Source organism: Haemaphysalis longicornis, unplaced genomic scaffold (assembly GCF_048455015.1).
Source record: "Haemaphysalis longicornis isolate Haplotype H1 unplaced genomic scaffold, Haemaphysalis longicornis Haplotype H1 scaffold_1, whole genome shotgun sequence".
NCBI classification, from domain to species: Eukaryota; Metazoa; Arthropoda; class Arachnida; order Ixodida; family Ixodidae; genus Haemaphysalis; species Haemaphysalis longicornis.
The window spans coordinates 253,977,728-253,995,252 of NW_027526203.1; the positions used below are offsets into that span (position 1 = coordinate 253,977,728).

The following is a 17,525-nucleotide window of genomic DNA, read 5'->3' on the forward strand; positions in this document are numbered from 1 at the left end:
ACCACTTTGGCCCTGCTTCTTGTGGACTGTACCCTTGAGCTGACATATCCAAGGGAAGTCAGCTAGTTGCCCTTTCCTGGCCCCCTCTCCTTTTTTTTTCTATCCGGTCGTCTTTCCTTGCCTGTCCTGTCACCTATTCTTTTCCTGTGTCTTCCTTTTTCATCTCGGGTGGCAATGATTAACCCATGTAGTAGTAGCCTCACTTGGTCTTTCCTGGGTACGTATGGCTAACGCAAAGGTTTGTGCTCCCACATAGGACGCTGTGGTTGGAAGCCAGCAAAGCTGCTGAACACGCACTTGCTGTGTGGCAACCTGTAACCCTTTTTTGTTAACTGCTCTTTGAAAAGGGGGCACACCAAGACAGCCCTTGAATTCATTCGAATTCTTCGCTGGAAAGAAGGAAGAACTGTTTCCGTGCTTTGTGGTTGTGCACACTGTAAATAAGAATATTGCGATGAGAAGAATGTTGCTTTTTCTAGTTTTGAAATGTCTGTCGACCCTGACCTACACAACCACAACCTGACCAGCTTCAAAGCACGAAAAATGTCGCAACTTGCTGGTTGAAATTATGAAAAAAGTTCAGTGCAACGAACTACTGAAAATTGAGAAGGTAGGCGACATCCCTGTAAATGCAAGCCCTCGCTGCTCTGTGGAACTGTTTGTGGAGGCATCAGTAAGGCACACTTCCTTAACCAAACCATTTGTCGCAAAAACAGATGCGAGCCAAGCACATTGTCTTCACCTTTGGCACAGCAGTTCTCCCAGAGACAGTAGAAGCTGGATATTTAATACCAGTCAGATTATACATCTCTAACCCACGCTGGTGCTACACGTCAGAAATTTGGCCATGCTTCTTAGAGCTGTAGGGGTGATTGGACACATGAAGGTGCAGCAAAGCTGTTCTGCACCTGCACACTGCACCAACTGCAGCTATGACCCTGTCACGCGCTCGAATTCATGTCGGCAATAAGACAAAGAAAAGGAAGTGATTGCACTGAAAGTAAAAACACCAACCACCAAGAAGTATAATGGTGTCTAGCGAATCACTGATGTGGTGCATTTGGACAGCGCCACATGCAGCACCTGTCTTACCGGGCTTCCTTGAGAAGACCCTAGGGAATAGCTCCAGCCCACTAGGTGCAAGCAGGATCGGCTGTTGCATCTGAAGCAAACGAAGGCTGCCAAACAGTGAGCCATCAATCTACTGCAGCCTCGCAGCCTGCAGCCTACTGATGCGGCTGAGAGGGGTGGCCCTTTATGGGCGAACCTAAGCTCTGTAAGGTCTCGGGCCCCACTCTCGCAACAAAAATGCCTCCCGAGGAGGCTATGGACACAGGTGAGCCATCTTCAGCATTGAGCATGCCTAAGGATTGCCGCAAAATATTACAGCGTACAAGCTCATGAACTTGCCAAAAAAACCATAGCTCCCTAAGGTTAATCCTGTAAAAGAAGGTTCTGGGAGCTAATAAGATAGATCTTGTCTTAGAAACAAGCTTTAAATTCTAAAAATGGCCTTGTGCGGTGTACAGCAGTGAAACTGCAGTGGGCTCAAAAAAACTTTCATGACATTAAAGCTGCAAAGGGGGCATTTGCCACTGGCAGTATGTCTCCAAAAACACTCAAAATTTTTTGCCCCAAAACATAACAGTGCAAGACGGGCAGAACACCAGCCAACCATTGCCGACAACACCAGTCGGCAGTTGTGGCTAACCTGCCGAGGTTAGCCACAATTAAAGAAATGACAAAGTCCAGACCAAAGTTGAGACTGTCGGTCAATATGCTCGATTTATATTCCCTCTGAGAAAACGGGTTTTAAAAATCTAATTGACTAGCTTCCAGAACTGTACATAAGAGCAGGAGACAAAAACAAAAAGGTCGCGTACTTTATTCTTGTGCGCAAAACGCACAACCTCCACAGTAGACTTAGCTCTCTATTCCGCTAATCTTTTTAATGGGATGGCAAGTAGTATTGATTAAATCCTTATGCGCACTACTGCTCCCTCCCCAGTAGGGGTGTGCGAATAGCAATTTTTGGTTTCAAATTGAATACGAAGTAAATACTAATTACTTCGTTCAAATAGTTGCGAATCGAAGCATATATTTTCAGATCACAGCAAATATGGAGCAATATGTAATAAGAACAAATTTACATTTTCTGAAGCATTCTTCAGTAGCTAGACTGAAGGAAAATAAAAGGCTCGTCTAAAAGGTTCTGCAAACTTTTTATGTGGCATAAAACATGCACAAAAAAAGCTAGCCTGCTGCTCTTAGCTTTATTGATATTCAAATTTACGTGGTAGCAGCTTTCACCTCTTGTGGCTTCAACCACAAACTAGTGCTTGAGTGCATTAGTGTAATTAGGGTATAACTATATATTATGATCAACTGCATGATTACCACTGTTCCCTTATGGACCAGCTACATGATTACCACTGTTGCCTTATGAACAAGAAAAGTAAATGGAAGTTTCATAGACCTTCATTTCGGTTAAAAAAAAAAGGAACCTGATTATGAGGCAACGCAAAGCATGACAAATTACCCCGATTCCTAAACCCTCCTCTGCATGTCTTCGTGGCCTGGTGGTATCATCTCTGCTTTGCACATGCTGGTGGCCCCTTTAGCATGGCACTAACACCTCATAAATTTTGCTTTTAAAAAGCACTTGCGCTGCACGTACCCACAAGAATCTTAAAATGGATTTCGAGACGGGCATGCCATGCCTAATTAAACGTATAAAAAGAGTCGAGGCCAAAGTCGGGGCAAGTGCGTGATGACAAATGTGCACAGCAAATCAGCTTTGGGAGTGCCACAATGTCAACGCCTGCTTGTCAAGAAAGTTTTGTTTGTGTTTAGGAGCACGAAGCTAGACAAACTCATCTTTTTCCTTATGTCCAATGTAGCAAAAGAAAAAGGAACATTACAGGTTAAAAAAAAATCAATTTGCACATCATTTTATCAGAAAACCGGCGACTTGGGGACTATGAAAGTATGAAGCTCGGCTTTCTTGTCTAGAGAACATTGACTGAGGCAGCTAGCTTGAGCGTGACCAAGCATGCAGAAAAAACTGTGGTTGATTCCTCTGTCATAGGAGTCGGTGAAACACAAAAGTGAAATGTGCAGCGAAATCTGCAGCTGAGCATGATTTGCCGGTCGGCGGCTGTCTTGTGGGTGTGCTTGGCGAGCGACGTCCTGCTGGCGGGTCGCTTTGGCAAAGGTGTACTGGCGTCATTTCCGTGACGGATATGATGTCAGTGAAATGTCTGTGTACCCTGCATTAAACATTTTCTTGTTAAACTATAAAACCCGAAAACGAACAACCCGAAGTATAACGTACTCTTAGTACTAAAGGTTGCTTCCCCGCAAGAAGACCCTGTGTGCAGGGGTGCACCCTTTACAGGCTGCTTGCTTCATTGTACTGGCGGCACTTCCGTGAAGGATATGACGTAAGTGAAATCTTCGTGAATCCTGGAATAAAACACTTTCGTGTTAAAAAGAAGCACGAGGGTGGAGTTTGCCCGATACCGAGGTGATAAAAGGCGCCGCCCAAAAGCATCTTTCCCCAAGTTCTCTTGCCGTTTAGCCGCGCAGCACTGAAGCAGTGCGGGAAAGCCCATCGCCGACAGAGGAGACCACTGCTGCATGCTTTCGAACTGCAAAATACTTTGAAAATTTAATCCAAATTTTCGAATAATGCCATTTGATATGAAGCCGAATCGAATATTGCATTATCGCTCTGATATTCAATGTTTTTTTTTAGCACATTCCTACTTCCCCGTTATCCTAAAAGAAAGAGGAACGTCCTCGCACAATCACAATAGTGAACCATCTCCCACATGATGATCTATATTTGGTACACATCGACTAGTGCCCCATGGTTCAAATTACGTGGCTTGAATTGTCTCACTACGCCTTTTATTTCCACTTACACAACCTCAGTGAATATATATATAGATAGAGCCTTGGTGGCCAATTACCTCTAATTAGTATACATGTTGACATCGCAGCCAATAAGAATTGGTGAATCGGCCGAGAGCTTCTGATGGAAGCTGCGATTGTCACTGGCCAATGCACCCAGGCAGGTCTGTATTCAGCCTTGAAACCTTAACATTGAGCTTAACAATGTGCTAAGCAACATAAAACTCTAGTAAGTCAAGTTGCGGGTGCGACCTAACGTCGAGTAGTTGCATCCGCAATGGAAACATCAGGCACCATATACCCCCATTTGCAGCCAATGGGGACACAAATCTGGTGCATGTCCGCATTTGCAAGCAATGCAACAAGGACTGTGGGTGGGTACGTTGATATCTCGGCCAATGGGATGTTTAGTACCATTCTAGTCACAATGACAATGCTGTGCTAACGTCGGATTTTCACGGTACGGGGTACATAAGGCTCTCAAATTAATATTTTCAGATGGTACAGTGAACCCCTGCCACGCAATTATGATTTTTATTATCACTGGATGAAAACACTTGGTTCTGACTAGTACAATCGTTATTTGTAACCAGTCGTCACATTCACAAATCACTTTTGTAGCATCATAGGGATTAACACTGCCCTGGCAGGTAGTGCACATGCATACATGTCAAAATCACTTTGTGACTTTAGCACCAGATTATTAACGTGAAAGCATTACTTGGCTACGTTGGCAAAAGCATGCACCCAGCTGGCATCTACAAAAGCTATGTCTGAAAATCACGTGACCTCTTCCATCAGAACTGGCTGCAATGCCAACACCTGCCACACAAATTATGTCACCTAATTAAAAAAAGGGAGGAGGGAATCGAACCCATGGACACAAGCAACAGACAAAAGACTTCAATGGACACTAAAGGCTGAATGATTTTTTATTTTGACCTAAAGATCACCCTATTCCAAGCTGTCCCGGTATTTTTTTTATGACAAATAACGCTTTGTTCATTTCAAAATACATAATTTTCTCTTGTTCGTTTCCTTTCCATTTTTACATGACACAAAAGGTCCCATTACTTACCAGGAATAGGGACTGCGTACAAAGTCATTGACAGCATTTTCAGTGAGGGTGGTGCTGCTGCCTTGGAGAAGCAGTACAAACTACTCATGATTTATTAGCACGGCGGCGGATTTCCAAAAATGTTGTTTAGCTGACTGTCCCAGTAATATCACAGTTTTGGCACTGGTGTTCGTATATTAATAAATGTAGCCGGTGAAAAGGAGCAGTAGCTCTTGCCTTCACTTACACGGCATTTACGACTATGTGGAAACACTGGACTGAAATCAAAACTGAAACAAATCTTACCAGCAGTTGTGGTAAAAGAACCTGTCAATGTGCTAACGCCAAAATTTGGGCCTTTTTGTAACACGTGCTTAGCAGGAGTTCTCGCATACACTTGTTTAACATTTACACATGCTTTCGTATCTGTTCCCAGGAAACTGCTTAGAGAAGCTTGGCCAATCTCATTTCATCACTTATGATTTGCGAAGTCACAAATTGTAGTGCAGGAAAGCACGTGGCAACGATACCTATTTTCACGCTTTTCGCATTTTACGTGTTAATAAGCAACTGCTGTTACATTCATGGCACTGTAATCTACCGGTAGAAGCCAACTTGTTTCTACACGTAGGCTAGGACGTAGGTTAGGTACTAACAAAGTTAGGACCAGGACCTGCATGATCCTACTTCCACCTGCAGTCACATATCCAGGGCATGACTGTACATTCCCATCTGCACAGAAGCAGGCCAAGTTTTTGCACAGTGCGAGATTTCTTTTGCAATGCAAGTTGACCAAGGTCATCCCAGGTCATAGTTATGCACATATTTCTTAAAAATTCCAGTTTTGAGGGTTTTATGCACTGAAGCTACACTTGGGTTAAGAGGTGCACCGTAGCGGAGGGCTCTGGGTTGGTTTTGACCACCTGGGGATCTTTAACATGTGCCAAAATATCAACGCACAAGCATTGTTGCTTTTCGCCTCCACCTGAAAAGTGGCCGCCCTGACCTGCATCCTTGGGCTCCACAGCATGCATCGCAACCGAACCACCATGATGGCAAAGGGCCTCACACTGCTCTCTCGTTGCTGTAAGCTCTTATTGCCCACACCGCTCTTACTGCAAGCTCAACTCCTTGCCACAAGTTCTATCATATTTTATTCGTTTCTGCTTTATTAAAGATCCCCAGGTGGTCAAAATGAATCCAGAGGCCCCCACTATGGCGCGCCGCATCGCGTCTGTAGTGTGGGTACATCAAACATCATAATCAATCAATCGTTTCTGCTTTTAAGTCTGGCATGGTTGCTCAGCACCTGTCGCTCCCTCTACATGCCTAGAATGGGCTTACTGGCAACTTTGCCTATGCTGGGAAAAAAAAAAAAAAAAAATGACAGCACCATAACAAAACTAGCAGCGTTTATTCTCTATCTAAATGTACCACTGCCACTCAAAAGCCTCGTCAAATTTCTTGCCAGTAGATCTATTGGTAGCATTTCTGTTGTTAACATTACAGTGAGCCAGCCTAGTTGTTTCATACAAGCAACTTTTCACACATTTCCCACTTCACTTCGTGGCCCTTTGCATGATCCCTGCTTTTACTAACATAGCTGCTCTGTACAGGGTTTGCAAACAGCCCAACATGTAAACCACAGTCTAGTTGGTACAGCAGTTCTCGACAAGTTTTTTTTGTTGTTTTCAGATTGGAAAGAAATTCGAAGGTAGAATTCTGGCTTGCCAAAAAAAAACATTACCAGTGTTAAATGCAGGCGAAACTCGCAGTAAGCGTTGCAAAATAATTTTATTGATTCAACAGAACACTCCGCAACTATCACCAAGGTGGCACATTCAGTAGACTGAAGCTGCCGCAGACTTGCTCACGGTTGCAAGAAATAACCGAGTGAGTGACACCGACTTTCTTCAACAAACAGGGAAACAATTACCACCAGCACATGACTGGTACAGCATTGCGCTTGAACATGTGTACCCTTCCATAAGCATCACTGCACTAAAACTTGTCTTTTCGAAGAAAAAAATCCATCCACCTTGCTTCGCGAAACATGAGTGTTGCCAAGAAACTCATAATTTAAAGCAAAGCCCTGGTCAACATTCTAGGAATAACCGAGTACGGGCTTTAAGTCTTGACAGCTATCACTACTGCCTGCACATAGTGAGCACTGGAAGCTACATCAGGAGATATCATAAATAGGCAACCTGCAAGCACGGCGTACTGCGAGAAGTAAACTGCCAGCGTGCATTAGTCCTAATGTTTCTTTATTGTTGTAATTACAGAGTGCAACTCTAGGTCTCCACTGCAGATTTGGTGTACTACTGGAAAGTCTCGGGGACACTTCATATTGATAGCTGGTATGCACGACCGGCAGCTGTGTAAATGCGGGTAGGGCAGCCATGTGAGCTCCCTAGTCTCGGATGATGGATGCTGTGGTGAATACAGGACTCTGTACAACCTGGCAGATCTGCCTCTTGGAACACGATGGCGCTGTTATCTGATGCTCAAAGGAGAGTTTTGTGACAATTAAGGTCACCATGAGCCACTAGATGTTCAGAACAGGGCAAAAGCCGCTTCCAATGACTTCTGCCTGTTCCCAAATTGCATCAGACAAATTCATTCTTAGCCTCCACTTTTGTGCAGCACATCCTCCCTTAGGGTGAAATTTATTAGGTTTACACATGAAGCAGCAGCCAACCATGCTTTTATAGTTGTAAATTAAACTGAAGGGACCTTAGCATTTTGGAAACGGTATTTTTACTTTGTCTGCGTGATGCTAATACTAAAAATACTTGTTTTTTTTTTCTTGAGCAGTTGAACACGTGGGTGTTATTAGGAAGGAAAAGGCTCACAATTGATGCTTTTGTCATTCCTCTTTAAAAGTAGAAAACAATCACTATTTTAAAAGCAGAAAACAATCAGGACTGGTTCAAAACAGTGCAGCTCCGTCCCCCCTCCGTTCAGCAGACAGTGTTGAAACTTTCACAATGGTATGGGCGTACAGGCTGCTTGAACAAAAAGAAAATGTCCGAGGACACCTAAACACCAGTGCGAAAGCATTTATGCCCAATTGAACGCTGCAGAGCTATCGTTTGAGTACGTACGCTGACGCTGCATCCAATTTGCGCTGTTGGCCACTGCTACAGACATCGGACAACGGCTTTTCTGCTCAATGCACCACTGATTGCTTTTGTTTCAGTAAGGAACCAACGACAACAGTCTGTGGTACATTCTTGGCTCTATGACCAGCTCTGCCCAACAAGTCCAGGCTGTACATATCAAGCTGAAAACACACTGCCTTCTGGCTTCTAGTGAGCATGAACAACAACACAGGTTCCATATTATGTGGAGCAACTTTTCCAGAAGCTTTACGCAGTGCATTAGGCATGGTGGACACAAGATAAATTCGAACAAATCATTGCAGGCTAGAAAACTTGAAACAAACTCGGAACACTTGAATAACTTATCACTGCTGCCAGACGCACAGCACAATTGTCTATAATTCTACACAATGAGCAAGTATGATGGCCGTAGGGCAACCTCAGCATACACAGCTCCGGGAACAAGTGCACCGTATGCCAGTGCTCTTTATTTTCAACTCAAGCTAAACAGCGACAATCGACAATCAACATCCACAAAAAAGCACCGAGCACAATGCACTACCACGCATACTGCCAAGCCCAAGTAATTTTCCAGCAGCGCTGCCAAAAGCAGTTCCTACACATGCGCCTCAAAGACGAGCCTTGGTTTGCATTCACACGATACATCTTGCGTTTTTCTCAAAAAGACTGTTGTCCGTGTAAGGAGCACAGCGGGACCAGCAAGACACCTCGAAATGATGGCCTTGCATAGGAAACAGCACAATTAAAGTGTGCGGCGCAGAAGAGCAGCACAAGAACAGTTCTGCGATAAATAGCTCACACGTGTACACCGTTTGCCATCAGAGCTCGTCTTCTGCACTGTCCTTGGCCCATTCCTGTGCACAGCGTAGTTAAGCACGTCCTTGAAGGGCATGCAACACTGCGTCCAGGTTGTGCCCCATCGCCTGCAAACACCTTTCACTAGGCACTACTCGCGGGCCTTTCTCTGCAAGTGGGGAGAAAGCGCTGCACCGCATCTAGCCATCACAGAGCGTGCCGGTCGCATTGTGGTGGAAACGGTGGCAGCAACTGCAAGGTCCCCGTAATTGGTGTTCCTAAGCTATGTACACTGCACACAGGAACCGTGTACAAACAGAGGGGAAGCATTGGTGCTCACTACGACACTAGAGCAGGCTGTTCTCGCTCGACGAAACCACCGGTGAGCCAAAGCTGAACGACTGCGGTGTCAGGCCCAGCAACAACGCCAACTTGACGGCAACGTTGGACGGCTTCACCTCTTCTAGCTCCTCATCAGGCATCATCTGCGCAGACCCCACCCAAAAAAAGCACATGATATTAAGTGCACAGCAGACAAGCAAATGGAACGTGTTCAAAGGAGCCATGAGGCCTTTTTTGGGTCGTTGGGGACAAAAAATGGTCAAAAAATCGTCTTCTGGAAAATGGCATTTGCGGCATCCACGGCCATTTTTCAATCAGTCTGCAAATTTTCTCATCAAAAGGCAACATATTTTATTCTAAATAGCATTCTAAAGTGCACTCTACAGCTCAGCTCACGCAGAATTCGATGGTGAAACGGCACTTTCCTTGCAACGCTAAGCTAGCATTGCACCCTCGGATATTTCGGCACCCAGAGAATAATTTTCTTTTGCTTTTGATACCTAAATGTGTGGAAAATACAATGCTTGAAGCAAATTTTTCAAATGGAGGCTTTAGAAAATTACTATTGTGTGCAAGTGATACTGCCTCTGAGCCATTTCTGGCAGAGCGTGGGAGGAGTGAAGTTCAGTGTGTTGTAAAATGATGAAAAATAGCTAAATCAGAAAAATTCTTTCAACGTTGTATTCTGTAGTGATTTGTCTACCTAGCCACGGGGTAAATACAATTCTATATGGAGTGGTTATTTTGTAATTGTGACCCAAAATAATGGCAATTCATCTATAATTATCTCAGAAAACAGAAAAACTTGCAAAAAATCTAATTGCAGATTTGAAATCAGCACAAAAAACTACATAATTCTGTGCAGTTTCATTAAAATTGGTAAAGAAACAAACAAAATAGCTCAAGACCAGCCTGCCCCCTTAAAAGAAATAGCTTTTGATAAACTGTTTCAATCCATTACAGCCTGAAGGACATTGTTTTCAATTAAGAAAGTCACAAATATTGACAAACCTTCAAATTTCTTGCTACACAAAATCAGAAGCAACATCATCCTTGATGTGCCAATAAAAATGGCATAATCAATGTGTTGAACTCCATGCCAGCATTGTAGTGGCATTACCCGATGGAACCACACGCATCAACACAATTGCTTGATCTTGGTTATCGGCAGTAGCTGTTGTTGGCGGCCACCAATCACTCTAACCCCCCTGTTAGAGCTACTAGACAAACTATGCCCTAGAGTGGCTCTAGCCCCTGCGATGTGACAGGGGCAGTGCAAGAAAGAAGATAGTGAACCACTCTCTCACCGTAGCTGTTCGAAGTCCGCAATAAAGCTGGCATGACTGCTACCGAACCCCCCCCCTCTTCCTCCCCCTCTCTCACTCACGCACGCACAAAACTGATGCTAAGCTCTCCGACAAAATGTCAATTCTTGTTACAGACCCATCGGAAACGTTTGCTTAGTGTTACGTGGGTCATTCCACACCAAATGTCTCGGATGCTGCACTCGACCACCTCCGATTAAATTACATTACAAAAAAAAATGTGGTTCATGCCTCTTTCATAGGAATCGGTAAAACACGAACGTGAAATGTGCCTTCACAGGAGCATTTAAATGCTTATTGTGCATTCATATAAACTTGCACATCGCTATTTATATTACGTCGGTATGGCACCGTTAGACGCATCAATGCTAGACACTGGATTGTACGGGCCGGAACATTGCGTAAGTTCGACTGAAACCACAGCCCCTTGAGAACCGTGCAAACGAAACCGAACCGAAACCGAAACCAAAAGCAGTGGGTGGCGGAGATTGCCTCAATTTACCCGCGTCCCGCGGACATGAAGACGCTGGCATCGAGGTGCCAACTGTCGGCACTTATTGGAGTCCCGATGAACTACTTCGCTTCACCTCTCCTAGACGGCAGCACCATCTGAATGAAGAGGTAGTAGGAAAGATATAAGGCGCGTTCGTAAACTTACTTGCACTTGAATTCATAGCGCAGTGTGCATAGCACAGTGTACCTCCGGTTGCGGCGAGAGAGTTCGTGGCTCGAATCCAGGCGGAGCCGCGTCATTGGAACTTTTTCTGGCGATGTCATTTCCATGACGGATATGACGCCGGTGAGATCTTGGTGTACCCGGGCATAAAACACTTATGTGTTAAAAATTATGGCCGATCACTTCACTACACCATTTGTTCTTGTAACCGATTTTTGGAGGAAAACATTTTTTGTCTCTTACAGCAATATTGAACACTGCAGCGGTGACGAAAACCTACATTGCAAAAACAATATATATATATTTCAGTTGCTAGAAAAGGAACTGTGCTTCCTTGCCACAACCCATTAACAGCTGCTACTGTGCCTCACCATGTGTTCTTTGCGGCGAAGCAACACGGCGTTTCTGGGGCACGTTGAGACATTTATTTACGGCTTACAACTTTTTCAAAGACAGTGCAGCTGCATAATTTGTTTATATAGTTGACAGTAAGTGCGAAATAAATACATTGGAGTCTGGAAGTGAGCAGCGTCAGAACGAGAAAAACATTAACTTCGAAAAACTTGCAATATTGCTCGTGTTCAAGTGCTTATCGCAGTGTGTGGCGGTCCATGCACAAATACATGCTTGGGCTCATTGAAAGAGTGTACTGAAAGCATTTATTTCTGGAAGTTTAATGGGAGTACAGTTAATTGATTGACTGATTCTTGGGTTTAACGCGCCAACGCTGCACAGGCGATGAGGCGCGCCGTAGTGGAGGGCTCCGGATTAATTTTGACCTTTTGACCGCCTGGGGATCTTTAAAGGAGCCATGAAGAGAAAACACAAGTTTGGTTCATTAAAAAGACTGCCTCATTAGAATTGTACTGACACCACTTTTAACATAAACTTCGCTCAAATAAGCTACATAATTAGGAAAAAAGGGAGTGGCCATGCAACCCACTAGCTCATTTCCCGCAACAGAACCTATGATGTCACATGAGACAGCTCTGCGATTGGCGGAGGGCGGCGAAAGCAAACGCATGTTAGGCAGAGTTTATAAGCTTGCCGAATGAGCTATACGCGCTTAAATTTAGGGCATATTCTTTTTAAAGCCGTAAGAATGGTGGGAAAAACAGTGTAAGTTACGAAAGCACATGTAAACATAGAAGTACCAATGCGTACTGCTGTTGGTACAGCGTGCACTATGCTTGTTTGGCTGCACAGAACTGCGGAGCTTTGGGGTCGTCTCGGATGATACTGGCCGATTGATTGACGCTACGGTGTCTTATACCCCTGTCACACGGGTACTTTCAATCGCGACTGAAGTGAATCGCGATACAGTTTTCGAGCGCGCTCGACGCACTGCCGCTGCTACACGGCCCGTTTCAATCGCGATCGAGAAGTTGCGCCGGTTGCGCTCGTGTACACCAGATGGCGTTAACAATGTACTTGCGGCCGGCGTCTGGTAACTTCGCGCGGTCGTAGGTATACGTAACTATGTAAATGTTACCGAACGCTTATTTCGGTCAAATTATTTGACACAATTTACGCATCTTAAAATTCAACTGCGCGCAAATTAACGAGGACGTGAACACACTGAAGACACCACAAGCGCGCAGTTGAATTTTAAGATGCGTCAATACCAACTTGCCCAACTTTCGACCCTTTTACAGTTACTTTCTTGTACAGTGGGCTCTGCGCTTGTGGTGTCTTCAGTGTGTTCACGTCCTCGTTATTTGCGCGCAGTTGAATTTTAAGATGCGTCAATACCAACTTGCCCAACTTTCGACCCTTTTACAGTTACTTTCTTGTACAGTGGGCTGCGCTTGTGGTGTCTTCAGTGTGTTCACGTCCTCGTTAATTTGCGCGCAGTTGAATTTTAAGATGCGTCAATACCAACTTGCCCAACTTTCGACCCTTTTACAGTTACTTTCTTGTACAGTGGGCTGCGCTTGTGGTGTCTTCAGTGTGTTCACGTCCTCGTTAATTTGCGCGCAGTTGAATTTTAAGATGCGTCAATACCAACTTGCCCAACTTTCGAACCTTTTACAGTTACTTTCTTGTACAGTGGGCTGCGCTTGTGGTGTCTTCAGTGTGTTCACGTCCTCGTTAATTTGCGCGCAGTTGAATTTTAAGATGCGTCAATACCAACTTGCCCAACTTTCGACCCTTTTACAGTTACTTTCTTGTACAGTGGGCTGCGCTTGTGGTGTCTTCAGTGTGTTCACGTCCTCGTTAATTTGCGCGCAGTTGAATTTTAAGATGCGTCAATACCAACTTGCCCAACTTTCGACCCTTTTACAGTTACTTTCTTGTACAGTGGGCTGCGCTTGTGGTGTCTTCAGTGTGTTCACGTCCTCGTTAATTTGCGCGCAGTTGAATTTTAAGATGCGTCAATACCAACTTGCCCAACTTTCGACCCTTTTACAGTTACTTTCTTGTACAGTGGGCTGCGCTTGTGGTGTCTTCAGTGTGTTCACGTCCTCGTTAATTTGCGCGCAGTTGAATTTTAAGATGCGTCAATACCAACTTGCCCAACTTTCGAACCTTTTACAGTTACTTTCTTGTACAGTGGGCTGCGCTTGTGGTGTCTTCAGTGTGTTCACGTCCTCGTTAATTTGCGCGCAGTTGAATTTTAAGATGCGTCAATACCAACTTGCCCAACTTTCGACCCTTTTACAGTTACTTTCTTGTACAGTGGGCTGCGCTTGTGGTGTCTTCAGTGTGTTCACGTCCTCGTTAATTTGCGCGCAGTTGAATTTTAAGATGCGTCAATACCAACTTGCCCAACTTTCGAACCTTTTACAGTTACTTTCTTGTACAGTGGGCTGCGCTTGTGGTGTCTTCAGTGTGTTCACGTCCTCGTTAATTTGCGCGCAGTTGAATTTTAAGATGCGTCAATACCAACTTGCCCAACTTTCGAACCTTTTACAGTTACTTTCTTGTACAGTGGGCTGCGCTTGTGGTGTCTTCAGTGTGTTCACGTCCTCGTTAATTTGCGCGCAGTTGAATTTTAAGATGCGTCAATACCAACTTGCCCAACTTTCGACCATTTTACAGTTACTTTCTTGTACAGTGGGCTGCGCTTGTGGTGTCTTCAGTGTGTTCACGTCCTCGTTAATTTGCGCGCAGTTGAATTTTAAGATGCGTCAATACCAACTTGCCCAACTTTCGACCATTTTACAGTTACTTTCTTGTACAGTGGGCTGCGCTTGTGGTGTCTTCAGTGTGTTCACGTCCTCGTTAATTTGCGCGCAGTTGAATTTTAAGATGCGTCAATACCAACTTGCCCAACTTTCGACCCTTTTACAGTTACTTTCTTGTACAGTGGGCTGCGCTTGTGGTGTCTTCAGTGTGTTCACGTCCTCGTTAATTTGCGCGCAGTTGAATTTTAAGATGCGTCAATACCAACTTGCCCAACTTTCGAACCTTTTACAGTTACTTTCTTGTACAGTGGGCTGCGCTTGTGGTGTCTTCAGTGTGTTCACGTCCTCGTTAATTTGCGCGCAGTTGAATTTTAAGATGCGTCAATACCAACTTGCCCAACTTTCGAACCTTTTACAGTTACTTTCTTGTACAGTGGGCTGCGCTTGTGGTGTCTTCAGTGTGTTCACGTCCTCGTTAATTTGCGCGCAGTTGAATTTTAAGATGCGTCAATACCAACTTGCCCAACTTTCGAACCTTTTACAGTTACTTTCTTGTACAGTGGGCTGCGCTTGTGGTGTCTTCAGTGTGTTCACGTCCTCGTTAATTTGCGCGCAGTTGAATTTTAAGATGCGTCAATACCAACTTGCCCAACTTTCGACCCTTTTACAGTTACTTTCTTGTACAGTGGGCTGCGCTTGTGGTGTCTTCAGTGTGTTCACGTCCTCGTTAATTTGCGCGCAGTTGAATTTTAAGATGCGTCAATACCAACTTGCCCAACTTTCGAACCTTTTACAGTTACTTTCTTGTACAGTGGGCTGCGCTTGTGGTGTCTTCAGTGTGTTCACGTCCTCGTTAATTTGCGCGCAGTTGAATTTTAAGATGCGTCAATACCAACTTGCCCAACTTTCGACCCTTTTACAGTTACTTTCTTGTACAGTGGGCTGCGCTTGTGGTGTCTTCAGTGTGTTAACGTCCTCGTTAATTTGCGCGCAGTTGAATTTTAAGATGCGTCAATACCAACTTGCCCAACTTTCGACCCTTTTACAGTTACTTTCTTGTACAGTGGGCTGCGCTTGTGGTGTCTTCAGTGTGTTCACGTCCTCGTTAATTTGCGCGCAGTTGAATTTTAAGATGCGTCAATACCAACTTGCCCAACTTTCGAACCTTTTACAGTTACTTTCTTGTACAGTGGGCTGCGCTTGTGGTGTCTTCAGTGTGTTCACGTCCTCGTTAATTTGCGCGCAGTTGAATTTTAAGATGCGTCAATACCAACTTGCCCAACTTTCGAACCTTTTACAGTTACTTTCTTGTACAGTGGGCTGCGCTTGTGGTGTCTTCAGTGTGTTCACGTCCTCGTTAATTTGCGCGCAGTTGAATTTTAAGATGCGTCAATACCAACTTGCCCAACTTTCGACCCTTTTACAGTTACTTTCTTGTACAGTGGGCTGCGCTTGTGGTGTCTTCAGTGTGTTCACGTCCTCGTTAATTTGCGCGCAGTTGAATTTTAAGATGCGTCAATACCAACTTGCCCAACTTTCGAACCTTTTACAGTTACTTTCTTGTACAGTGGGCTGCGCTTGTGGTGTCTTCAGTGTGTTCACGTCCTCGTTAATTTGCGCGCAGTTGAATTTTAAGATGCGTCAATACCAACTTGCCCAACTTTCGACCCTTTTACAGTTACTTTCTTGTACAGTGGGCTGCGCTTGTGGTGTCTTCAGTGTGTTCACGTCCTCGTTAATTTGCGCGCAGTTGAATTTTAAGATGCGTCAATACCAACTTGCCCAACTTTCGACCCTTTTACAGTTACTTTCTTGTACAGTGGGCTGCGCTTGTGGTGTCTTCAGTGTGTTCACGTCCTCGTTAATTTGCACGCAGTTGAATTTTAAGATGCGTCAATACCAACTTGCCCAACTTTCGACCCTTTTACAGTTACTTTCTTGTACAGTGGGCTGCGCTTGTGGTGTCTTCAGTGTGTTCACGTCCTCGTTAATTTGCGCGCAGTTGAATTTTAAGATGCGTCAATACCAACTTGCCCAACTTTCGACCCTTTTACAGTTACTTTCTTGTACAGTGGGCTGCGCTTGTGGTGTCTTCAGTGTGTTCACGTCCTCGTTAATTTGCGCGCAGTTGAATTTTAAGATGCGTCAATACCAACTTGCCCAACTTTCGACCCTTTTACAGTTACTTTCTTGTACAGTGGGCTGCGCTTGTGGTGTCTTCAGTGTGTTCACGTCCTCGTTAATTTGCGCGCAGTTGAATTTTAAGATGCGTCAATACCAACTTGCCCAACTTTCGAACCTTTTACAGTTACTTTCTTGTACAGTGGGCTGCGCTTGTGGTGTCTTCAGTGTGTTCACGTCCTCGTTAATTTGCGCGCAGTTGAATTTTAAGATGCGTCAATACCAACTTGCCCAACTTTCGACCCTTTTACAGTTACTTTCTTGTACAGTGGGCTGCGCTTGTGGTGTCTTCAGTGTGTTCACGTCCTCGTTAATTTGCGCGCAGTTGAATTTTAAGATGCGTCAATACCAACTTGCCCAACTTTCGAACCTTTTACAGTTACTTTCTTGTACAGTGGGCTGCGCTTGTGGTGTCTTCAGTGTGTTCACGTCCTCGTTAATTTGCGCGCAGTTGAATTTTAAGATGCGTCAATACCAACTTGCCCAACTTTCGACCCTTTTACAGTTACTTTCTTGTACAGTGGGCTGCGCTTGTGGTGTCTTCAGTGTGTTCACGTCCTCGTTAATTTGCGCGCAGTTGAATTTTAAGATGCGTCAATACCAACTTGCCCAACTTTCGACCCTTTTACAGTTACTTTCTTGTACAGTGGGCTGCGCTTGTGGTGTCTTCAGTGTGTTCACGTCCTCGTTAATTTGCGCGCAGTTGAATTTTAAGATGCGTCAATACCAACTTGCCCAACTTTCGAACCTTTTACAGTTACTTTCTTGTACAGTGGGCTGCGCTTGTGGTGTCTTCAGTGTGTTCACGTCCTCGTTAATTTGCGCGCAGTTGAATTTTAAGATGCGTCAATACCAACTTGCCCAACTTTCGACCCTTTTACAGTTACTTTCTTGTACAGTGGGCTGCGCTTGTGGTGTCTTCAGTGTGTTCACGTCCTCGTTAATTTGCGCGCAGTTGAATTTTAAGATGCGTCAATACCA

At 44.6% G+C, this 17,525-nt stretch overlaps 1 protein-coding gene across 1 annotated transcript in view; it reads right to left on the minus strand.

Annotated features, from left to right (window-relative positions):
- Positions 1–6,747: 6,747 nt before the first annotated feature.
- The window catches only part of LOC144144378 (uncharacterized), a 34,271-nt gene continuing 23,493 nt past the window's right edge, over positions 6,748–17,525 (minus strand). The window contains exon 6 of the mRNA XM_077675802.1: positions 6,748–9,377. Coding sequence (XP_077531928.1) covers positions 9,240–9,377 — 138 coding nt within the window. The 3' untranslated portion in view covers positions 6,748–9,239. The remainder of the gene's footprint in view (positions 9,378–17,525) is intronic.